This window comes from Microchirus variegatus (genome assembly GCF_963457635.1).
Source record: "Microchirus variegatus genome assembly, chromosome: 1".
Classification (NCBI taxonomy): domain Eukaryota; kingdom Metazoa; phylum Chordata; class Actinopteri; order Pleuronectiformes; family Soleidae; genus Microchirus; species Microchirus variegatus.
The window spans coordinates 556300-578303 of record NC_139802.1 but is presented as its reverse complement, the minus strand read 5'-3'; the positions used below and the strand labels follow the sequence as shown (position 1 = coordinate 578303).

Genomic DNA, 22004 nt, shown 5'->3' with positions numbered 1-22004 from the left:
ATGAAAGTTGAAAGATTAATTTTTTTGGAAGAAATTTGACAAAAGTTGAAATATAATTTTTTTTTTAAAAATAAAAAAGTTAAACTTGATGATGAGCTGATTTATTTGAATCAGGTGTTTTGTGGCTTTGTGCGTGTGTGTAAAGTCACGTGCACACACGTTTACGCCTCCCTCTGTGATTGACCTCCAGTTTACCTCATGCATTCATCATGTATACTCTTGCTGCTATATTCATGTGCCTATAGGCCAGTGTGTGTGTGTAAATATTAACCGTAGCACGAGAATGTGAGTCCCTTCACCACGTTCTCTCACCACCATCTTGTCTTTTCTACTGCATTATAGTGGGATTCCCTTTCATTAAATAACACAAAAAAACAAAAAGAAACACAACACCCCCGCTGCTGCACCATGCCTTCAGACATATCCAGTGAAAAGCTCAAGCCATTTCCAGGATTTGGCAGTTCTGCCAAAGACTCCCTGTGTAAACACGGTAAATCTGACAGACGGAGGCAAAAGGCTGATTGATTGGCTTCTGTCCAGGTTGGTGAAAGCCTTGAAGCACATGAACACATTCAAGGTGAATGACTCAGTGATGTCGTAGCTCAGGAATATGGTGCAGCCTGATGACCCTATACCTGCATGAGTGTGTTAGGGCACGAGTGCATATGCTCATACATCTCAAGGACTTGGTGCTATATAGCATTATATAGCATTAGTCTTAAGCTGCAGATGTACGTATGTGAGTGTGTCATATTCTCTAATGTGTGCTGTTAGGGTTTGCCTTGTCATCGGTGCCAGGGTCATTATAGACAGGACTCAGGATTAAAATGTTTATAGCGGCGTATGTGTGAGTGTCATCTTCAGCCTGTACGTGTATGTGGATGCTCCAAAAAATATATATATATAAAAGACCTGTCAAGTGTTAAGGCCTGTTCTGTAAACAATGTGACTCAGCCACAGTGAGTGAGTAAGTTACGGAATTGAAACATAATGCGATGAAATGGAGAATTTCAACTCTACAATTTGATCTCTCTGTGTGTATGTGTGTGTGTGTGTGTGTGTGTGTGTGTGTGTGTGTGTGTGTGTGTGTGTGTGTGTGTGTGTGTGTGTGTGTGTGTGTGTGTGTGTGTGTGTGTGTGTGTGTGTGTGTGTGTGTGTGTGTGTGTGTGTGTGTGTGTGTGTGTGTGTGAATTTATGGGCATGTGTAAATGTGTTCAGCTTGTGCTGATGATGTCTGTGTTGCGTGCACCTCCCTAACCACTGCGCTGATAAAGAAAAATGCTATTTTTCAAAGACAAGATTTCTACTTTGAATATCAAAGAGCAAGAACACAAAGATTTCTTTCCTGCAAAAGGACTGATCTGCTGCTTCACTTTACTGGATGATTTTTCTTCACATCATCTTGACAGAATGAAAAGATAATAACTGCATTTTTCCATTTCAGGTCTAAATGTTCATTATATATTTAACAGGCCATTAGGATGTTTCAGAGTATGATCGGGTTTTATGATAGTGAGCTGCAGCAGACTGTGCCAAGATATGATGTGTTGAAGGTGTTCAGTGAGTTCACTTAGTGCACTGATGACAACTGTTACCTATTTAGTAAGTGTTAGTGATGAAGCCTTATATGCAGAGGCGCAGCTTGTGAACAGACAAGGCAGGCAACTGCTTGGGGCCCTAAGCTGATAGGGGGCCCCCCGACACTCGGAGCATGAGGGCTGTTTTTACTGAAATGTGCAGTGAGCAGCCGCCTCCCCGTCCCCCTTAAACAACAATGACATGTCAGTAGTAAACCTCCCTAAAGGGGCCCCACCTCACTTTAACCTGTGTGAAGTTATCGTTCTGCAAGTTGGAAAATGAAGAGGATTATTTACAGTGTAATGCATATCTTTATTACTCAGTTTATATATGTTTTTTTCACTTATTTACAGTATTTTATTGTTCTATATATTTATATTGTTTTATAATGTGGGTTCTTTACAGTGTAATGTATTTTTTTTACTAAGTTTATATAGTTTTTTAAAAGCTATTTACAGTATTTTATTGTTCTTTACATTTATATTTTCACATACTTTTTAATTACAAGGTTTTTCCATGTTATTTCTTTCATTTCTGAAAAAATAATATTTTGAACTCATATATTTTCCGTTGGTGTCAGATTATTTATAACATCATGGTGATGAACACTGGTTGGAAGGAAGGGCCCCCTGGGAATTTTTGCATAGGGCCCCTACAGACTCTAGAATCGCCTCTGCTTATGGCAGTCACATCTATTCCTAAACAGATTAATGGGACGTGTCAGGCCGACAGATGACACACAGAGTGGGAATGCCATTTCACCAACTTAATGTGAGCAACGTGTGCTGTGTTTGAGTGTAAAAAAATAAAAAAGTATATCAAAGTATATCAGAGCCTCTGCGTGTGAGCGGACTCTATCTTTCCTGAGACACACTTTAACTCCATTTCCACTACAAAAACCCAAGCAACCATCTGGGCCGAGGCGCTCAGCTGTGTTCTGTGCTGAAGTTTGGAGCTCAGTCACTCAGCATCTGCTCCTATCGCTGTAAGAGGGCTGCGGTCCAAGCTGGTACCCCATCGTGACAACCAGCTTCTCTGCAGCTGTCACAGTGAACAGGCACCAAGACCCCTGGTTCCTCGCTACTGCTGTTGCTGCTGCTGCTGCTGCTGCTGCTGCTGCTGCTGCTGCTGCTGCTGCTGCTGCAGGGCTAAAGGAGTAAAAATGACAGATGATGCTCAAACGCTTCCCACTTCAGAAGGAGTCGTCAGGCCGCCGCGGCCAGAGCTCGACTTGACAGTGCAGTCGCTGCAGATCTTTGGTTGTTCGTTACGCATGGCCGCACTGCTCCCACCCTCCTCCTCCTCCTCCATGCCTGAGCACAGCCTGGCTCTCCTATGACCACAGGGGGGTATCCAGTGCTGTGTGTGTGAGGGAGGAGGGAGAGCACCAGGGGAGGGAAAAACTGGCTCAGAGCTCTGGTCATGTGCTCCGTTGTTGCTGTTTTCTCAAGGAGGCATCCTGTCTGCCTTCTCTGGAGCAGAATCACGCATTTGCTTACTGTGCTGCTGCTGCTGCTGCTGCTGCTGCTGCTGCTGCTGCTGCTGCTGCTGCTCAAGAGCGTCACGTACCAGAGTGATAAGAATACTCAGAATACTCAGTGTCCCACATGACCAATAATAAGATGCAGGGCAGTGACTACTGAACCATCGTTTATAGTGACACTCTGAGAGCTATAACCAACTCTGGCTAATCACAGCTTGATATAGCTCGTGCTCTGATGTAATCACATACGAGGGTCACAGACGGTAAATAATAATCGTACAGCCACAACGGTGCACACTCTGGTGCATTGCTGTGCTCAGGCTGGAGGGTTTCCAAGTCATAGTTTGTACTGCTGCAGTCCACAGAATTCTTGAGCCATACAATGAGTCATGGGGGGTTGAGTGACTGCTAATCTACTAATTGGCCAAGTGAGATTGAAGAATTGCAATGAGAGGACTGAAGAGAAACTAGATGAAGATATGAGAGAGAGGCACGGTGTGTGTCCCTTTACATTATATTGTACATTGCTGCAGGCCCACAGTGTAACAGTGTGTGTGGGTGTGTGTGCATATGTTTATGTATAGTTTGTGTTTGTGGAGCAGAATTTTCGACTGAGAAGAGGAGGAAATCTGGGACACTCTCTCTCCAGCCCGGGCAGAAAATGAATAACTCTCTTTGTCTGACTGATATCGGCCAATAAGCAATCACCTCACGACACTCTCCACAGTGCCAAAAATCAAACACGGCCTGGCTAATCCTTCTGTGGTCACACAGAATTCATTTGTAAAAGTTCAATTGGAGAATTTAAAAATGCCAAACCCAATGCTAGTGTCTGTACATGGACAGTTATGTGTCTCCTCCAGCTGATCCAAAGCACTTTGTTATCATAGAAAATGTGGGTTCAGGTCACAGCTACAGTGCCCTCAAACACTTTTAAAGTAGTTAAAGCTTTAGTGCAAAAGCTTTAAATGAACAAAAGTCTGCTTCGTTCAAATGAATTCACACACTGATTACAGCTCCACAGGACTATCTCTGTGTTTCCCAGTACAGCAATGTGTTTCCATGTTTTTATACTGCACAGTGAGTGAAGCAGAGTGATGCATGTACCTCAGTGGTAGAGCGAGTCGTCTTTCAACTCAAAGGTTATGGGCTCGATTCCCGGGTCCACTAATCTATTGTGCTTGGGCAAAACACTTAAAGGTGCATTATGTAATAAATCTAAATCAACTGGCCATAAAATCCTCCTAATATGTCACAGAGACTCAGGAATAATGTTCATATAACAAACTGAACTCACCAACAACAACAGTACAGACAAAATATTTGCATTAAAAAAAATATTTTGCAGACTGCAAATCATGTTTATGTTTTGAAATCATGTTTTGGCATGTGGCGCCACCTACCGCCGTCTACCAATCATTGCAGTCAGTAGAGTCTCATCTGCCGAGCAACCACGGGTTGCCAGTTACGTCAGAAAAAGAAACCTAAAAGACCTCTGTATTTTGAATTTGAATGTAGTAACTGTATTTGGCCACATTCTTACATATGGCACCTTTAATCCCATGCAGGATCTGACGGTGTCACTGTGTGAATGGTATAGAATATTCTATAGTGATAGAACATGTGCTGCACATGGATGTGCTGTGTGAAAGCGTGAGTGGTTTGGTGAGTGGCTAAACTGTAGTGTAAAGCAGCTTTGAGTGGTCATCAACATGAGAAAAGCTATAAAACAAAAAAATTACCATTTACATCACAACAGATGGAGGCAAGTTGGAGGCTACACAGTCTTAGCAGAGTGACAGAGCTGTAAATGAAAAATTTGTGGAAAAAGTGGATTCTACTTGATTCTAATCTTGATCAGGTTTCCAACAAATGCGATCGTCTAACACTGAAAATGCATTATCTTCCAGCTGAACACAAAGTGGACCAAGCACTCACAAAAACAACCGCACGGTGACTACATGTCTGAATGTGTCCATCACAGCTGCTGCTGTTTCTGCACGATGCATTTTACAAGTTTCCTGGATGCAGTCTGGACGAGTAACGCTACAATAAAAGACAGATGTACAACACTTAACTTAGCAAAGTACCACAGAAGCATAGAAGCGATAGGTCATGTAGAGATACTGGCAGTGTTTTGGTAATCACTCAGAAGTCCTCTGTATCTTTTGTAACACATCCACACACACTAAGGGTTTGTAAGACAGGTTTTGTGGTGAATATCTGTACTGTAATATCGGTTTAAGTTCCTTCTGCACGGCTATAGAATACATTACACATCTGTTTTGTTTAGGCTGTGTAGCCTCCTGCGCGACTACTGAATCGACTGTGACACATAAAATTGGCAGTGTGCCGCTTTAAGGTAAATTTACCCTGGCAATATAAACGCAGGCAGCTATTTATACATACAGTAACTTCATGTACCGTCTGTGATGATCTCCACAGGTATAGAATGGAGATGCTGCTAACTATTGAAGAAATAACAAAAGTGGGTTGAATCAAAGTGGGTCAAACAAAGCAGGATGCAAAACAACAAAATAAATATGCAATACAAACATTCTGTTAACTGCACAAATAAAGCGAGTTGGTCGACTGGTACTTGGCACAACATTCCCTGCATGAGTACAAAGGGTCAATTTTCTGGAATGAAGAGTCTGTCCCCTGCCTGCTGCCCTTGCCGTGATCTGATGTGTTTGGATGGAGTTCAGAGGGATTGGGGTAGAAACTGGGAGCCCAACAGAGACAAAGTCAAGCTGATGTTTCTGAATCACTGGGTCAGTGGGTCAAAGGCATCGCCGGACATCCAGAAAGCCAACAACCCTGCTGTTACTCCGAGTTCAGGAGGAATCACTCATGATTGCCAAGTGCAGCTGTTGGAAAAACGTGACTCCACACTTACAACGACACACAGCGCGAACACAGGAGTGTTTCCCCCTCAGAGAGCTGCACACACAGAGCACAGACCCTCTGATACAGAGAGCAGGCACCCAGAGACCAAAGCAGTGTTTAAACTCCATTACCAGTACAGTCTATCTAATTAAACCAATGTTTTAATTAGGATTTGGACAGCCAGGAGACAGGAGCCATACTAATGTTAATTTATCCAACAGAGAGTGTATTCCAGATGATTGGATGGATGAGTTTGTGTATGATCATCCACTTGGTGTCGATAGGGGCATATTAAACATTGTGCAGATGTCATTTACATGTCGAGGGCTTCAATAAGTGGAGGAAGATTAGAAGAGCATTGAAACAGTGAAGACAACGTGAACTTATGAGTGATTCTCAAGGATCAAAACAGTCGTGGTTGTGGAGGTTGTGATGGAGCAAAGCCTCAGTTAAATTAGCTGGACGTCATGAAGGTCATGGTGATGATAGAGATGTGGTGAGTTGTTGAATGGTCAGACTGAATGATGGGATGATTACGCAGCAGCTTAATATGTTGTTGTTTTCTATTTGGCAAATATATATGTGTACATATATATATATATTTCAGAAATAAAGAATGTTCGCATTCAAATAATGTTTGCAAGTGGATGTATGTAAAAAAAAATAAAAAAAAATAAAACCATAATAGAGGAGGTCAAGAGATGTTATCATAGAACCAGAGGCTCTGCACACAGAGCAGCTCAGAGTGGATGGAACGGGAAACCATACATTAAAGCTCACATAGAGTGGTCCTGTTGCACATATATGTTAGTTATGGAGGTCTACTTACATACATTAACTTGTTTTTATGCTCAAAAACCTCCTAGTTGCTGTAAATGAGCCGATAGAAATCTCTCCTTACTGACGCTCTCCTCAGCTGCGATATTTCAGACATAAATCTCACACCCAGAAGACAGAGTGTGTTGTGATTGGCCAGCCAGCGTAGAGGCTTCCCAACTGTCTTGTGATTGGCCAGTACCCGGAAGTGACATAATCAGCACACCCGCTATCAGAAGCACAGCTCCCCCCTCTGGAACGGTGGATGCACTGCTCCTCATTATCAAAACATTGTTTTAACAGTGTTTAAAAATAGCTTCTTCACGACTCCCCGCCTCAGTCCCTTTGACGACCTTTGACCCAGAGTCAGACCCAGAGTCAGAAGACACTGTCGCTCGTGAAACACCTCCACAACGGACGTTATTCTTCTTCTGTGGTTCAATGTACGCAACCGGATGTGCCCGGACTAGTGCCCGGAGCAGGAGGATCTGCTGTTCAGGAGAACCGCTGTTTACGTAACCGGACCAGGTTTTTTCAGAGATCTCTCTGAGCCTGAGATTACAATAAAACACAGCGTTCTCAGCAGTGACTGAACTGTTTGTTTAGAACCTTCAGGGCTTCATAAACAAGGTAATGACGCAGATACACACTAAAAAACAGCGTTAATTGGAACTTCCGGTCTTGGTCCACTTTAATATTTGTGACACATAGAATTGTGTCTATGAGGAAGTTATACTAACGTTAAAGCTGCAGTGTTGTACTATCAGACCTGACTGAGGGAGCGTTTGTGTGTATACAGCAGAAGTGCAGGGGTGCATTTATCCCATCAAACTGCTGAACAACCTGGATATTTAAGAGGAATTGTTCACTCCTGAAACTTTTTGTGGATCCTTCTTTGTGTTTTCAGTCAAACTCCAACCTGTTTGCCACTGTCTTACTTTACTACTGCAGTGTTGCTGTCTAGACTGTCAGTGTAGACATGAAACAAATCTATTGTTTATGCACATGGGAATGTCACTGGGAAACACAAGATCTATAATGAGGAACCCAGGATACAGGAGGCTTCATCAACATTGTGTCTTGAATCTAATGGACATTTATTCATGTTTAAAAGTTACAACATATTATTTAATCCAGGCCTTTATCTCTAGCCACTGCTAACCAAACCTTTAGAAGAGGTTTGGCTTTATCGTCAGAGGACAGGGATAGAAAACATACTTTATATGGAAGACATGTGAATGAAAGTGTGACAAAACACAGAATTTTAATCACATTTAAATGCCAATATTCAAGGAGTGATTTTCTTGAGGAACTCGGCCAGAAAGATAATTAGTCAGATATGGCAATTTCCCACTTGTGAATGTAAATAAATCAGAATGTAATCACCAAGAGGACACCATGACTTATTTGCACTTTGCTGAAAAGTAATCTTCCCTCTGTTTCACTGGAGATTAATTATGGGTAATTATTGTTACCTTGTGTCGTAATGATTTCTAGCACGTGTGAGGTAACCTGATGCATCTCAGGACTGAAAATCAATCCAGGTGCTGAGAGGCTTTGTTAAAACCCTACATTATTATTATTTTTAATTCATAATATGATGTGTTTTTATTAATAAGTATGATTTGGTATGTTTCTATGAGTTTGTTTATGCTCAGGTTGCATTTGTAAGACTGTAAGAAAGATATTTACACAGAGAATACACAGAGGCGCAGTTTGTTAACAGGCAGGGCAGGCAACTGCTTGGGGCCCTAAGCTGATAGGGGGCCCCTGACACTCGGAGCATGAGGGCTGTTTTTACTGAAATGTGCAGTGAGCAGCCGTCTCCCCGTCCCCCTTAAACAACAATGACATGTCAGTAGTAAACCTCCCTAAAGGGGCCCCACCTCACTTTAACCTGTGTGAAGTTATCGTTCTGCAAGTTGGAAAATGAAGAGGATTATTTACAGTGTAATGCATATCTTTATTACTCAGTTTATATATGTTTTTTTAAGTTATTTACAGTATTTTATTGTTTTATATATTTTGATGTTTTATAATGTGGGTTCTTTACAGTGTAATGTATTTTTTACTAAGTTTATATAGTTTTTTAAAAAGCTATTTACAGTATTTTATCGTTCTTTTCATTTATATTTTCACATACTTTTAATTACAAGGTTTTTCCATGTTATTTCGTTCATTTTGAAAAAAAAAAAAAAAAATTGAACTCTTACATTTTTCGTTGGTGTCAGATTATTTGTAACATAATGGTGATGAACACTGGTTGGAAGGAAGGGCCCCCTGGGAATGTTTGCTTAGGGCCCCTACAGACTCTAGAATCGCCTCTGGCAATACAAACTCCACATTAGAGTAGTTTGATTGCCTTTTCATGAATATATGGACCATGTGAAGGCAAATCTCCTGTTTGATTTGATTCAAGATGAGTTTAATCGCCAAACTAAGTTAAACACCAATAATAAACTGATATCTCTGCCTTCTTTCCCTCTTTATGTCTCTCCTTCTCTTCCTTCACTCTGCTCTCAGCGGCAGACGGTGTGCCGGTCCAGAAGGATGGAGAACAGGTATGTGTTTGTTTATCCATCTCTGCGTTGATATGCTTGTTGAATTCTATTGACAGTGGACTGTTCTGAACCAAAATGGCTGCGGGTTGAAATCAGCAACACCTCCAATACTATAGCACTCTGCAACTCAAGGTGCTTATGCTAGTAGTTTAGAAAAGTAGTGCAGGTCATTTCAATGTCAGTCACTTAACTTCCACTACATTATACATCAGCCAGCTGGTGTGTTCAGATGATTGTTGTTACCTTGACTGTTGATGATGCTCCTCTCACAGTGTCTCACAGACACTCACTGCTGGTTCCTCTCCTCTCCTCTCTCCTCCTCTCCTCCTCTCCTCTCCTCTCCTCTCCTCTCCTCTCCTCTCTCCTCCTCTCCTCTCCTCTCCTCTCTCCTCTCCTCTCCTCTCCTCTCTCCTCCTCTCCTCGTCTCCTCCTCTGAGACAGGACACAGGAGAGGAAACCATTTTTGGACTAAAATGTTGAAAACTTTTCCAGCAAATGCACTGTCGACTAATTCCATCATTTATTCATGTATTGTGCCCTGGAATGCCCTCAGGTCCCATGGAGAGGATGAAAACTCAAACACACACACACACACACACACACACAAACACACACACACACACACACTGTACTTGCTGCATACTGAGGACCGGGTTGCTGACAAAGTGAGGACCAGCATTTCCACTTTATAAATCAACACAATTACAAATATCTACTTCATGAATGACATCTACAAAGAACTACCATAAAATGTCTGCAGGTGGAGCCCCAGAGCAAAAAGGGCTGGAAAACTTTTTCGATTTTTTTTTTTTTTTGGTCCAAAAGTTTACAAAAACGTCATACTATACTATGTTGTCCAAAATTTGAAAAAAATCTTTGACAAAAAAATATTGGTCCAAAATTTGACAAAAACGTCGTACTATACTATGTCGTCCAAATTTTGAAAAAGTCTTTGAAAAAAAAAATTTGGTCCAACATTTTACAAAAATGTCATACTATATTGTCATCCAAAATTTGAAAAAAATAAAAAAGTTGGCCCAAAATTTTTGGTCCAAACTTGACAAAAACGTCATACTATACAATGTTGCCCAAAATTAGATTTTTTTTTTTTGACAAATTGAGTATAGCATGTTATAGCAACCTGAGGAAGTGATTTCAATGAAAACAAAGTGAGGACCGGCCAAAATGTCCTCACTCCATAAAAATGACCTCACTTTGTTGGTTAAAAACCCTCACTGGTCCTCAGTATGCTGCAAGTACAAGAACACACACACACACACACACATTCTTGTACTTGCTGACAAAATGAGGACAAGCATTTCCACTTTGTATATCGACACAATTACAAATATCTTCACTGAACTCATGAAATGTTTGAGAGTGACAATACACTGTAAATACACTATAACATAGACAGTAAATACACTGTAAATACACGGTAAATAAACTGTAAAATACACAGTAATTACACTAAATGAATGACATCTATAAAGAACTACTAACTGCAGTACAATAAAATGTCTGCAGGTGGAGCCCCAGAGCAAAAAGTGTGTGAAACACCAGTGCTGTAAAGCGGATTTTTGCACCAAATTGAGGATTGCTGTTAAAAACAGATTATAGCATGTTTACAACTTAAGGAAGTGATTTCAACAAAAACAAAGTGAGGACCGGCCAAAATGTCCTCACTTTGTTGGTTAAAAACCCTCACTGGTCCTCAGTATGCCGCAAGTACAAGAACACACACACACACACACAGAGAAGCATTGTCATGCCTTTTGGAACAAACATTGGAAAAGCTGCTCAGCTCTACCATTATAGTGTTGTTGAATTTGTCAACACACCCACATGAGAGAGGAGGAAGCAAAGTGAGAGAGATGAGTGCAGAGACGGAGATAGAGCAAAGAATATCATTACAAGAAAAAGAAGAAGAGAAGAAACGGGAAGAGGCTGATATATATCGATTAACACGGGTTATCTGGATATCTGCTGCATGTGGTTAATGGAGATAGTGAACACCGCCCTGGTCTCTCCTCCTCATTATGTCATCCAGTATCAAATTACATGCACGTTCCATTTTGCAGTCTGTAGACCAGTGGTGGAAATGATATAAGTATAGTGTATTTAATGCTTTTTGGAGCAATTTTTGTCATATAAACATGAAATATCAGCATCATATTTCAGCCACAGTAAAACCCACGCTGGACAACCTCTACTGTTGTGTTTGTACTGCAAATATGAAGCTCCAGCAAGCAGATTATTAGCTTAGCTTAGCATAAAAGATGTTAAATTAAAATGTAGGTAATGGACCTGAGCACCACACTGCAGGTATCCCAGTCCGTAAATATAGAGACATAGTACATTTTAATTTGAGTAAAGACAATTATTTTGTGCACCCTGGACTGTCTGTCCCTTTCTGCAGGAACATTAAAGGTGCCATATGTAAGAATGTGGCCAAAAACTGTTACTACATTCAAATTCAAAATACAGAGGTCTTTTAGGTTTTGTTTTCTGACGAAACTGGCAACCCGTGGTTGCTCTGCAGCTGAGACTCTACTGACTGCAATGGTTGGTAGACGGCGGTAGGTGGCGCCACATGCCAAAACATGATTTCAAAACATAAACATGATTTGCAGTCTGCAAAATATATTTTTTAATGCAAATATTTAGTCTGTACTGTTGTTGTTGGTGAGTTCAGTTTGTTATATGAACATTATTCCTGAGTCTCTGTGACATATTAGGAGGATTTTATCATTTATTACATAATGCACCTTTAAAACCAAAACAAATCGGTGCAGCTACTAACCCTTGAATGTCCTCTCACTTGTGTCAGTCCACCTGATAGAGAGACATGATGCAGCAGCAGCGGCGGCTGTTGCTTATCTGCTTTGTCCCCAGCATCTGCCTTCACACACACACACAGACACAGACACACACACACACACACACACACACACACACTGGTGTTAGCCTCGGTCCTGTCTGTCTGCTGCATCAGATACTGTTTGACATCTCTCTCTTAGACACACACACACACACACATGATTTTCAGCTGCCTCGCAGTGTTTTCATCAGCTGGTGTAACCACAGAGGAGGAGTCTGTCGCATATTCACTCTGCTGTACATAAAAACAATAAGCAAATATAAACTGTTTAATCCCCTCCCTTCTCCTTGTCATCCTGCTCCTCGACTCTTGTTTTTTCCTCGTTCTTGGAAAAACCTTCTATGTCCGTCTATTTTCCCCTCCTCTCCTTTTTTTTCTGTATTCCTTTATCCTCCTTCCGCATGTTCCATGTGCAAACTTCTTTGTCGTCTCCCTTCCGTGCATGTGGATTTCTCCTCTGTCCTGTCACTCTCACTCTTTCCCCATCCTTCTGTCCTCCTCCTTTCTCCTCCTCAGCATGGACGTTCAGAATTTTCATGGGAAGGAATCAATGTAAGTGTTGTGACGCCATTCCTTCATCTACAGCATTGCTTTCTTTATCCTTTTCTTTCGTTCTCCTGATTTGATTTAACTCACCCTTTAGCGATCGGCTTGTTCCCCCCCCCCCCTCCCTCACTTCCTTGGCTTTACAGTCGATCTCACTTTTATGGCAGTATAGTGCACAGTAGTGAGCACAGTCAGAATCACTCAGAATAACTTTGGGTAATGCAGTGTTTATCTATTGTATTAACCCAACATCTCCTCTCCACTCACCCTCTAACACCCACTGTCCTGATGTGTTTGTGTCACACCTGCCATACGGTCATTTCCTCCACACCCCCCCCCCCCCCCCTCTTCCATTCCTCTCTCTTTTCTTTTCTTTTTTTACTTCCCTCTAGCTGTCTATGGAAGACACCACGTCAATCCTGCCAAGGCTCAAAAGGAACTCAAATCCCTACGGCATCGGAGCACTGGCTAAGTCTTCTCTGTCAGGTGTGTCAGGTGTGTGTCTGTGCTGTAAACTGGTAAATGACCCCATGTTGGCTCCTTTCCTCAGTGGGAGCTGGAGTCAGCATGGCACCCTTCACGGGTTCCCCTTGTATCACTTCCCCCTCCACGCTGTGATAACACTCGTCAATGGCTCCTCGCGAGTCATTGACGGAATGAATTCAGCCCGATAAACACGACACACGCACACGCACACAAACATCATCATGCAGCTTGTTGCTCTTTCTAAGAAAAAGGTGAGTGATGAAGTGTAGTTGTTTTCTTTTTTTATGTTAAATGGTTGTGAAACTGTGGTGTGTCCACGAACAAGCGTTAGCATTGATGTTGTCGTACTGTGGGAAGTTCAGTGCAGTGTAGTAAAGTGTTTTTCTTTTAGTCCTAGGGGTGAATTCCAATTCCTATCTTAACCCTCAATCTTAACCCTCAATCTCAAAAATGTGCAAGTTCTGTCCTGATTCTCAGAAAAATTAAGTTGAGGGTCAAGTTTAAGGGCTGTATCGCCCTCAATATTGAGATTTTCCAAGACCACCCTTGGGAGCAAGGGCTACCCAGAATGCATTGCGTGTTTTCACATAACAAAGATGGCGCCGAAAGCAGCGAAACGAGTACGATACAAATGAAGTATTTTCTTTGTTAATAGAGATATAAAAATGATGAAAACCATTGTATTATCTTAGTTTAGGCCCATATTATGGATTACTGACGTCATTGTTGCGTAACATTTATTTTTATTTTACGATCTTTTGTCAATAACCGGCCGGTGCGGACAAGCGATGGTTTGCTATGGTTTACTTTTCAATAAGTCGTGGTGTGTGGTAACTGTCAGCTGAATATTTGTATGAGTATCATCTTATAACTAACTGACAACCTAATAACTTGACTGACAAACGGATCAGAATAAATAATCCTGACGTAAATGTCTTCTTCTTCTTCTTCTTTTTTGGAGTTGACAGACTGGACGCAGCTTTCGCGTTATTCTGCCCCCTACAGTCTGAAGACGTATCTGCATTTAAGGGGTGTCCCATTTCTAAGTGACAAAATAACCCTCAACACTTGGTTTTGAGGGTTAGTTAAGATTAAGGGTTGAGCTTGAGGGTTAAGATAGGAATTGGAATTGGCCCATAAAGTGTCCTTGGTTTCTTCCAGTTGTTGTGTGCAGTGCAGTGCAGTTGAGTGCAGTGAATTGTATTTCAGTACACAGTGTAATGGAGTACAGCGGCCGCGCTGTGTGTTGTGGCACTGATTTGTCCTCTGATTTATTCATAAACCTCATCTTCATGCTCCACCATCAGAGAGAATCACACAGATACAGGGTGTTACAGCATTTGTCGTCACACGTTGGTCACATGAGAAATGGAATGCAGCCATTATGAAGACATTAGCTGGTATTTTTTGTTATTCTTTGTTGCATGCAATTATTTTCCAAATTAAAAAAAAACAACAACAACAACAAACATTCTGTAGTGATTCATGAGTTGGATTCTCAGTCAGTCAGTGAGGAGGAAGAGGAGCAGTGTTATGTGTTTGTTTGCTCAGCCAGAGCAGTTAAGCAGAGGTTTGTAAGTGATCATGTCAACAAGGCAACCTCTCATTACTCACGCCACATCACCCCAATTAACCCGCTCCAACCCATGATGCACCTGTGTCAGACACATCCACTGCCTCTTCTCCCTCATGTAGAGTGAACAAACGTTGGCTTAGTCTCATTAAACACGCAACAGTCATCTCCACCACCGCTGTCATTAAGACAATCTCATCATAATCCATGTTCACGCACACCATCATTTAATACAGCAGGATTTGACTGATGTTTTGAAGGGATTATCTTTAAGTGAGCCAATAGATAATACTTTATAACAATATCCTATAGCTTAAATTAAAGTTTGAACTTAAATTTACTCAACTACAACTTGACATGGTATACTATGATGTTTTTGTCAAATTTTGATCCAATTTTTTTTTTTAATTGTCAAATTTTGGACGACATAGTATACTATGACGTTTTTGTCGAATTTTTGACCATTTTTTTTTTCAAAACATTTGTCAAATTTTGGACAACATAGTATAGCATGACATTTTTGTCGAAATTTGGACCAACATTTTTTTTTCAAAAAAGAAATTCTAAATTTGAAGGCAGTAGTATAGTATGATGTTTTTGTCAAATTTTGATCCAAAACATTTTTTCCAAAAAAATTTCCAAATTTTGGACGACATAGTATAGTATGATGTTTTTGTCAAATTTTGATCCCAAAAATGTTTTCCAAAAAAATTTCCAAATTTTGGACGACATAGTATATGATGTTTTTCTCAAATTTTGATCCAAAAATTTTTTTTCAAAGAAATTGTCAAATTTTGGGTGACAGTGTAGTATGACGTTTTTTTGTCAAATTTTGATCCCAAAAATTTTTTTCACATTTTTTTTCAAATTTTGAACGACATAGTATACTATGACGTTTTTGTCGAATTTTGGACTAACATTTTTTTTTCAAAACATTTGTCAAATTTTGGACAACATAGTATAGCATGACATTTTTGTCGAAATTTGGACCAACATTTTTTTTTCAAAAATGAAATTCTAATTTTTAAGGCAATAGTATAGTATGACGTTTTTTTCAAATTTTGATCCAATAAAAATTTTCCCAAAAAATTGCCAAATTTTGGACAACATTGAGCGACATAGTATAGTATGACATTTATGTCGAAATTTAAAATTCAACAGATATGCAATGACATGACCAACAATGTTTATCAGTCCAACCCTACTGGAAATCCATCATTCATCACAGCTCCGATAACCAAACTGTAAAATTCACTTGAGATTAACATATTTCAATTCTGTCTGTCTTTTCTTCTTCTCTATCCATCAACTGTCGACACAACTTTATACTCAACTATCAAATCCACTTCAATTTCTTTCCCATCTCCTGCCACAACTCCGTGTCCATCCACTCGTATAATCAACCACGACTTCCCTGACTCAAATCCTCCCCATTGCCATACATCCCACTCTTCCATTGCGGTCTTTCTTTACCCCAGGAGTTACTCGCACCATGAAGGAAAGGGTCACTAAACCCACGGCTATGGCTCAGGGTCGCGTCGCTCACATGATCGAATGGCAGAACTGGGGCATGACGACGACCGGTGCGGGGGGCATCGCCCAGTGTCGACTGACCACACAGGAGCGGGAAAAGGAGCGGCGGCTGGAAAACGACGCCTACAGTGACCTCAGCGATGGAGAGAAGGAGGCCCGATTCGCTGCAGGTGTGCAAACACACTCTCACAAAAACACACAGGGAGATATTATGAGGACAGACACTCCACAGAGCTCGTTAACTGACATCAGCAGAATTACGTGCTCATCACCTCACTCTGTGGGATGCATGCCAGCCGTTCTGCCAGTTTAACAGAAGGCAGGGCCCTCGCAATGATCCTGACTCGACCTTGGAATCCTCACCTCAGGTATCCTGCAGCAGTTTGCAATCTCAGAGGCGACTCTTCTAGCCTGGACGTCGATGGACGGAGAGAGCCCGAGGTCGGGATCAAACCAGGGCAGCGTGGCTCATCTGAGCGAGATCAACCAGGAGAGCATCACCAGTCGAGGTAAAGGACTGCAAACATGACTGCAACTCATATCAACAAAGATTGAAAAAGATGTGACAAAAGATATACAGCAGTGACAATGAGATAATAATAAAAAGCTATTTGGAGAACATTTTTTTTTCTTCATATAAACATGAAATATCAGCATCATATTTCAGCCACAGAAAAACCCACCCTGGGCAACCTCTACTGTTGTGTTTGTACTGAAAATACAAAGCTCCAACAAGCAGATTATTAGCTTAGCTTAGCATAAAAGATGTGTAAAATGTAGGTAATGGAACTGAGCACCACACTGCAGGTATCCCAGTCAGTAAATATAGACACATAGTGCTTTTGTGCCCAATTTAGTTTTTTAATTTGACTAAAGCCAATTATTTTGTGCACCTTGGACTGTCTGTCCATTTCTGCAGGAATGATTAAAGGTGCCATATGTAAGAATGTGGCCAAAAACAGTTACTACACTCAAATTCAAAATACAGAGGTCTTTTAGGTTTCGTTTTCTGACGTAACTGGCAACCCGTGGTTGCTCGGCTGCTGAGACTCTACTGACTGCAATGATTGGTAGACGGCGGTAGGTGGCGCCACATGCCAAAACATGATTTAAAAACATAAACATGATTACACTTAAGTTTATAATACTGAATTACATTTATATTATACATTTAATTCAGTACAGTTGGCCTCCGTGATGTTGTATGCCTTATTGTGGATTTAAATATGTGTTAGTACTTATTCTTTATTCCTTCCTCATCTTTAATGCAGCATTTCTACATAATCAATATGACAAAACTCTTTGGTTGTAGAATTACATTAATTCATAATATTAAAAACACAACAAGATGATTAAATAGGGTAATAGGTCAAAGTAAACTTAACGTTTTAAGCGATAGATATAGAACATATTACAACAAACTTCTCAAAAGTATGTTTGTGTAAGTGTGTAATTGCTTTAAAATAAAAATATGGTTTGTTTATGTAGCTGTAGAATAAGCCTTTATGTAAGTAAGGCAAGAACCTTGCTTTGTGGAGGGAGCCATCTTGCAGCATGAATAGACAAACCAGCCAGAGCATGCACTTTTCACTATTTTGTACTCCCTTTAATCAAATGAAGTAAAATATATACATAAAAAATACATATTGCTTAGCAGCAATACTTCCCTCTGAAATGTAGGAGTAAGTAACGTAAAATATGTTTAATAAGTGCCATTTATGCTCAGCAAGCTTTAAAACATTTGGGTCAAATGTTTGTGTTTGTGTAGTTTCTGTCACTCTGTAGTATAACATGTGTCTTGTTGACGAGAACAGACTGTTCCATCTCCAGGGCGCAGGGTTCACTCATTATTAATTTCACATTTTACAACATGGTTGGAAGGTAATCGCGCCCACTGTATCTGTTTATAGTATCATGACTGCAGATTATTTTTAGTCCACACCACAGCAGTGCAAACTTCGTTCTCATTACAGCGACAGTGAGCTGCTGTAAAGATAAACTTCCTTAAGGGTATGAGGCTCTATTAATTAATTTACTTAAAATTCTATCATCCCTTTTTTAAGCAAATGAACCTGTAGCACAGTGTTTTCCAGTGTTTACTCTTGGGCCCAGTTTATTCTCTTCTCTTGTGAGAAAGATAAACTGCCTAAAATGACATAAGTGATTAATGAACAGTCTAAGGTTTGCCAGAGAGTTAACGTCAATACATTACTCAGCCAGTATGAAAACTTTTCTGCTGTTTGCCAGCGTTTCATTTCTTTGGTCGAGATCCCAGTCAAACACTTTTCTTCAGGACAAACCAAAGTCAAAACTTATCACTTCCTCGTTCTCTCTTTAACCTGATTTACTCCTTAAACATTAACCACGATGTTTGCGTTGTTACACGCTGAAATTCCAGGTCATTAGAGTTTTAAAATGGCTCAGGACTTGTGTGTGTGGCTCCGTTAAGCAAGGCATTAACATCCATCTTGAGTAATTTGATCACACTTCTCAGTTCACTTACATCCAGTCATTTGTCGTCTCCACTATAATGTTGTCACTGATCGTCACTGAGATTATTTCATTCAACTTCTCTTGTTATTCTCTTTCTCGACCTTCCACTCACACGGCTACATATGCACAGAGGCGCAGTTTGTGAACAGGCAGGGCAGGCAACTGCTTGGAGCCCCCGAGCTGATAGGGGGCCCCTGACACTCAGAGCATGAGGGCTGTTTTTACTGAAATGTGCAGTGAGCAGCCGTCTCCCCGTCCCCCTTAAACAACAATGACATGTCAGTAGTAAACCTCCCTAAAGGGGCCCCACCTCACTTTAACCTGTGTGAAGTTATCGTTCTGCAAGTTGGAAAATGAAGAGGATTATTTACAGTGTAATGCATATCTTTATTACTCAGTTTATATATGTTTTTTACAGTTATTTACAGTATTTTATTGTTCTATATATTTATACTGTTTTATAATGTGGGTTCTTTACAGTGTAATGTATTTTTTTTACTAAGTTTATATAGTTTTTTAAAAGCTATTTACAGTATTTTATTGTTCTTTACATTTATATTTTCACATACTTTTTAATTACAAGGTACATAATGGTGATGAACACTGGTTGGAAGGGCCCCCCCTTTTTGCCTAGGGCCCCTACAGACTCTAGAATCGCCTCTGCATATGCATACAGGCACGTACGCACAGGGGCGTGCATGGAGGGGGGGGGGCAATAGCCTCGTGCCCTAATGGACAAAAACGCTGGACTCTAAAGTGCCCTCGAGTCACAGGACTTAGACAGGAATATAAACTTTAAAAATGTATCATTTCTGAAGGATTGCCTTTCAAGTGGATGAAAATGATGCAGTGCCCTGTATGATGACCTTGCAACAATGGGAGTCCTTGCAATCAAATGATGAAGTTCCCTACGGCCCTGTCCATAATACAGTGTCCCAAAGGGTGTCCTCATAGGAAATGATATTATTCAGTGCTGTATAGAAAATGCCCATCTCTGAGATAGAAAATCATGCTGTGCTATGAAGAATGTCCCTGTATACACAGGTGTGTGAGCATGTCTGCAGTAGGTGCCCATTTTAACTTTTTACCCCTGCCCTTCCAAATGTCTGTGCACGCCACTGCACCTGCGCACGAGCCCCTTAACCGTAACATTAAACTTACTCTCAACCTAAGCTTTAACTGCACCCTAAAATCAAGTCTTAACCTTGAAAAAGCACTTTTTAAAATGATGAGGACTCTCCAACATGTCCTCACTTCCTTATGTGTATATGTTTTTAGTCCTCATAGAGTTCTAAATACAAACACACAGCTCATAAAACAATCACAACAACACTGGACAAAATCACTGGATCAGATAACGCAAAAAGGAAAGTCAATTGGACTATGATAAACTCTAAATATGATGTAAATGCTGATGTCTGCCACATAAGTAATAGTTTAGTTTATTAACAGCTAAGTTTAAAGGGTTACAAGATTGTGTTGAACTGGTGAAATTCAACGTTGTTATATTGGTTTTCTATAGGACAAAAAAAATTCATTATATCAAAACTGTATATCTTATCATGTAAACTTCAAAACTGACTTTTTTGTCACGTTTTGGACGACATACTAAATTATGACTTTTTGGTCAAATTTTGGACGACGATACTAAAGTATGAATCGTTTGTCAAATTTTGGACGACATGCAAAAGTATGACCTTCACCGTCATCAGCATGAAACATATTCATGGCAGCTGCTGTTTTTGTTGTTGTTTTATTTCAGATCAGATATTGCACCACTCATCAGCAGAGGTGTGGCCTCACACATACGTGTCCCAGGGCCACTACTGCCTCTCCTCCTCTGACGCCTGGGAGCCGATCAACAGCGACCCCTCTGGCGTGGCGTCTCCGGCCGCCGGCTCCTACGTAATGGGGACCAACGGGTTCGACGGGCAGGCGACGACTCACTTACTGTCGCAGCAGCAGCAGCAGTTCAGTCTACAGCAGCAGAATCAACTACAGCAGCTGCAGCAGATCCAGCAGATCCAGCACTACCAGCAGCAGCAGCTCCTGCAGTATCAGCAACAACAGGTGACTGTTGGAGAGCTGGTGGAGGCCCAGGTCTCTCTGTGTGTGTGTGTGTGTGTGTGTGTGTGTGTGTGTGTGTGTGTGTGTGTGTGTGTGTGTGTGTGTGTGTGTGTGTGTGTGTGTGTGTGTGTGTGTGTGTGTGTGTGTGTGTGTGTTCTTGTACTTGTGGCATACTGAGGACCAGTGAGGGATTTTAACCAACAAAGTGAGGTCATTTTTACAGAGTGAGGACATTTTGGTCGGTCCTCACTTTGTTTTCATTGAAATCACTTCCTTAGGTTGCTATAACATGCTATACTCAATTTGTCAAAAAAAAAAAAAATCTAATTTTGGACCAAAAATTTTGGGTAAAATTTGGGACCAAAAATGTTGGGTAAAATTTTGGACCATTTTTTTTGTCAAATTTTGGACCAAATTTTTTTTGTCAAATTTTGGACCCAATTTTTCTTGGTCAAATTTTGAGTCAAATTTTTTTGTCAAATTTTGGACCCAATTTTTTTTGGTCAAATTTTGAGTCAAATTTTTTTTGTCAAATTTTGGACCAAATTTTTTTTTTACATTTTGGTCGACATAGTATAAGTATGATGTTTTTGTCAAAATTTGACCAAAAATTAAAAAAAAAATCGAAAAAAGTTTTCCAGCCCTTTTTGCTCTGGGGCTCCACCTGCAAACATTTTATGTAACTGCAACCAGTAGTTCTATATAGATGTCATTCATGAAGTAGATATTTGTAATTGTGTTGATTTATGAAGTGGAAATGCTGGTCCTCAGTATGCAGCAAGTACAAGAATGTGTGTGTGTGTGTGTGTGTGTGTGTGTGTGTGTGTGTGTGTGTGTGTGTGTGTGTGTGTGTGTGTGTGTGTGTGTGTGTGTGTGCGTGCGTGTGTGTGGATGTAGCTGCAGTGAGATGCTCCAGCACAAGCGGCTGAAATGTAATATGTGCGCAGAATAAACACTTGAGCACTGGAACAGTCACTGAGGACTTCACATGCTCAGTGCAGAGACACATTATATCAAGATATTGTCTCCATCAAGCAAAAAATAACAAATAACACTATAATAACAGTTTACATGACCCTCTGTGTCTTCAGATATCTC

The 22004-nt window shown here is 40.6% G+C and overlaps 1 protein-coding gene across 1 annotated transcript in view; it reads left to right on the top strand.

Moving 5' to 3' along the window:
* fam131bb (family with sequence similarity 131 member Bb) overlaps positions 1 to 22004 on the top strand; it is a gene marked incomplete at both ends in the record, with an annotated part of 32426 nt that overhangs the window by 5054 nt on the left and 5368 nt on the right. The window contains 6 exons of the mRNA XM_083894025.1: positions 9290 to 9327; positions 12725 to 12760; positions 13147 to 13249; positions 16292 to 16516; positions 16715 to 16855; positions 20602 to 20909. Coding sequence (XP_083750151.1) covers positions 9290 to 9327; positions 12725 to 12760; positions 13147 to 13249; positions 16292 to 16516; positions 16715 to 16855; positions 20602 to 20909 — 851 coding nt within the window. The remainder of the gene's footprint in view (positions 1 to 9289; positions 9328 to 12724; positions 12761 to 13146; positions 13250 to 16291; positions 16517 to 16714; positions 16856 to 20601; positions 20910 to 22004) is intronic.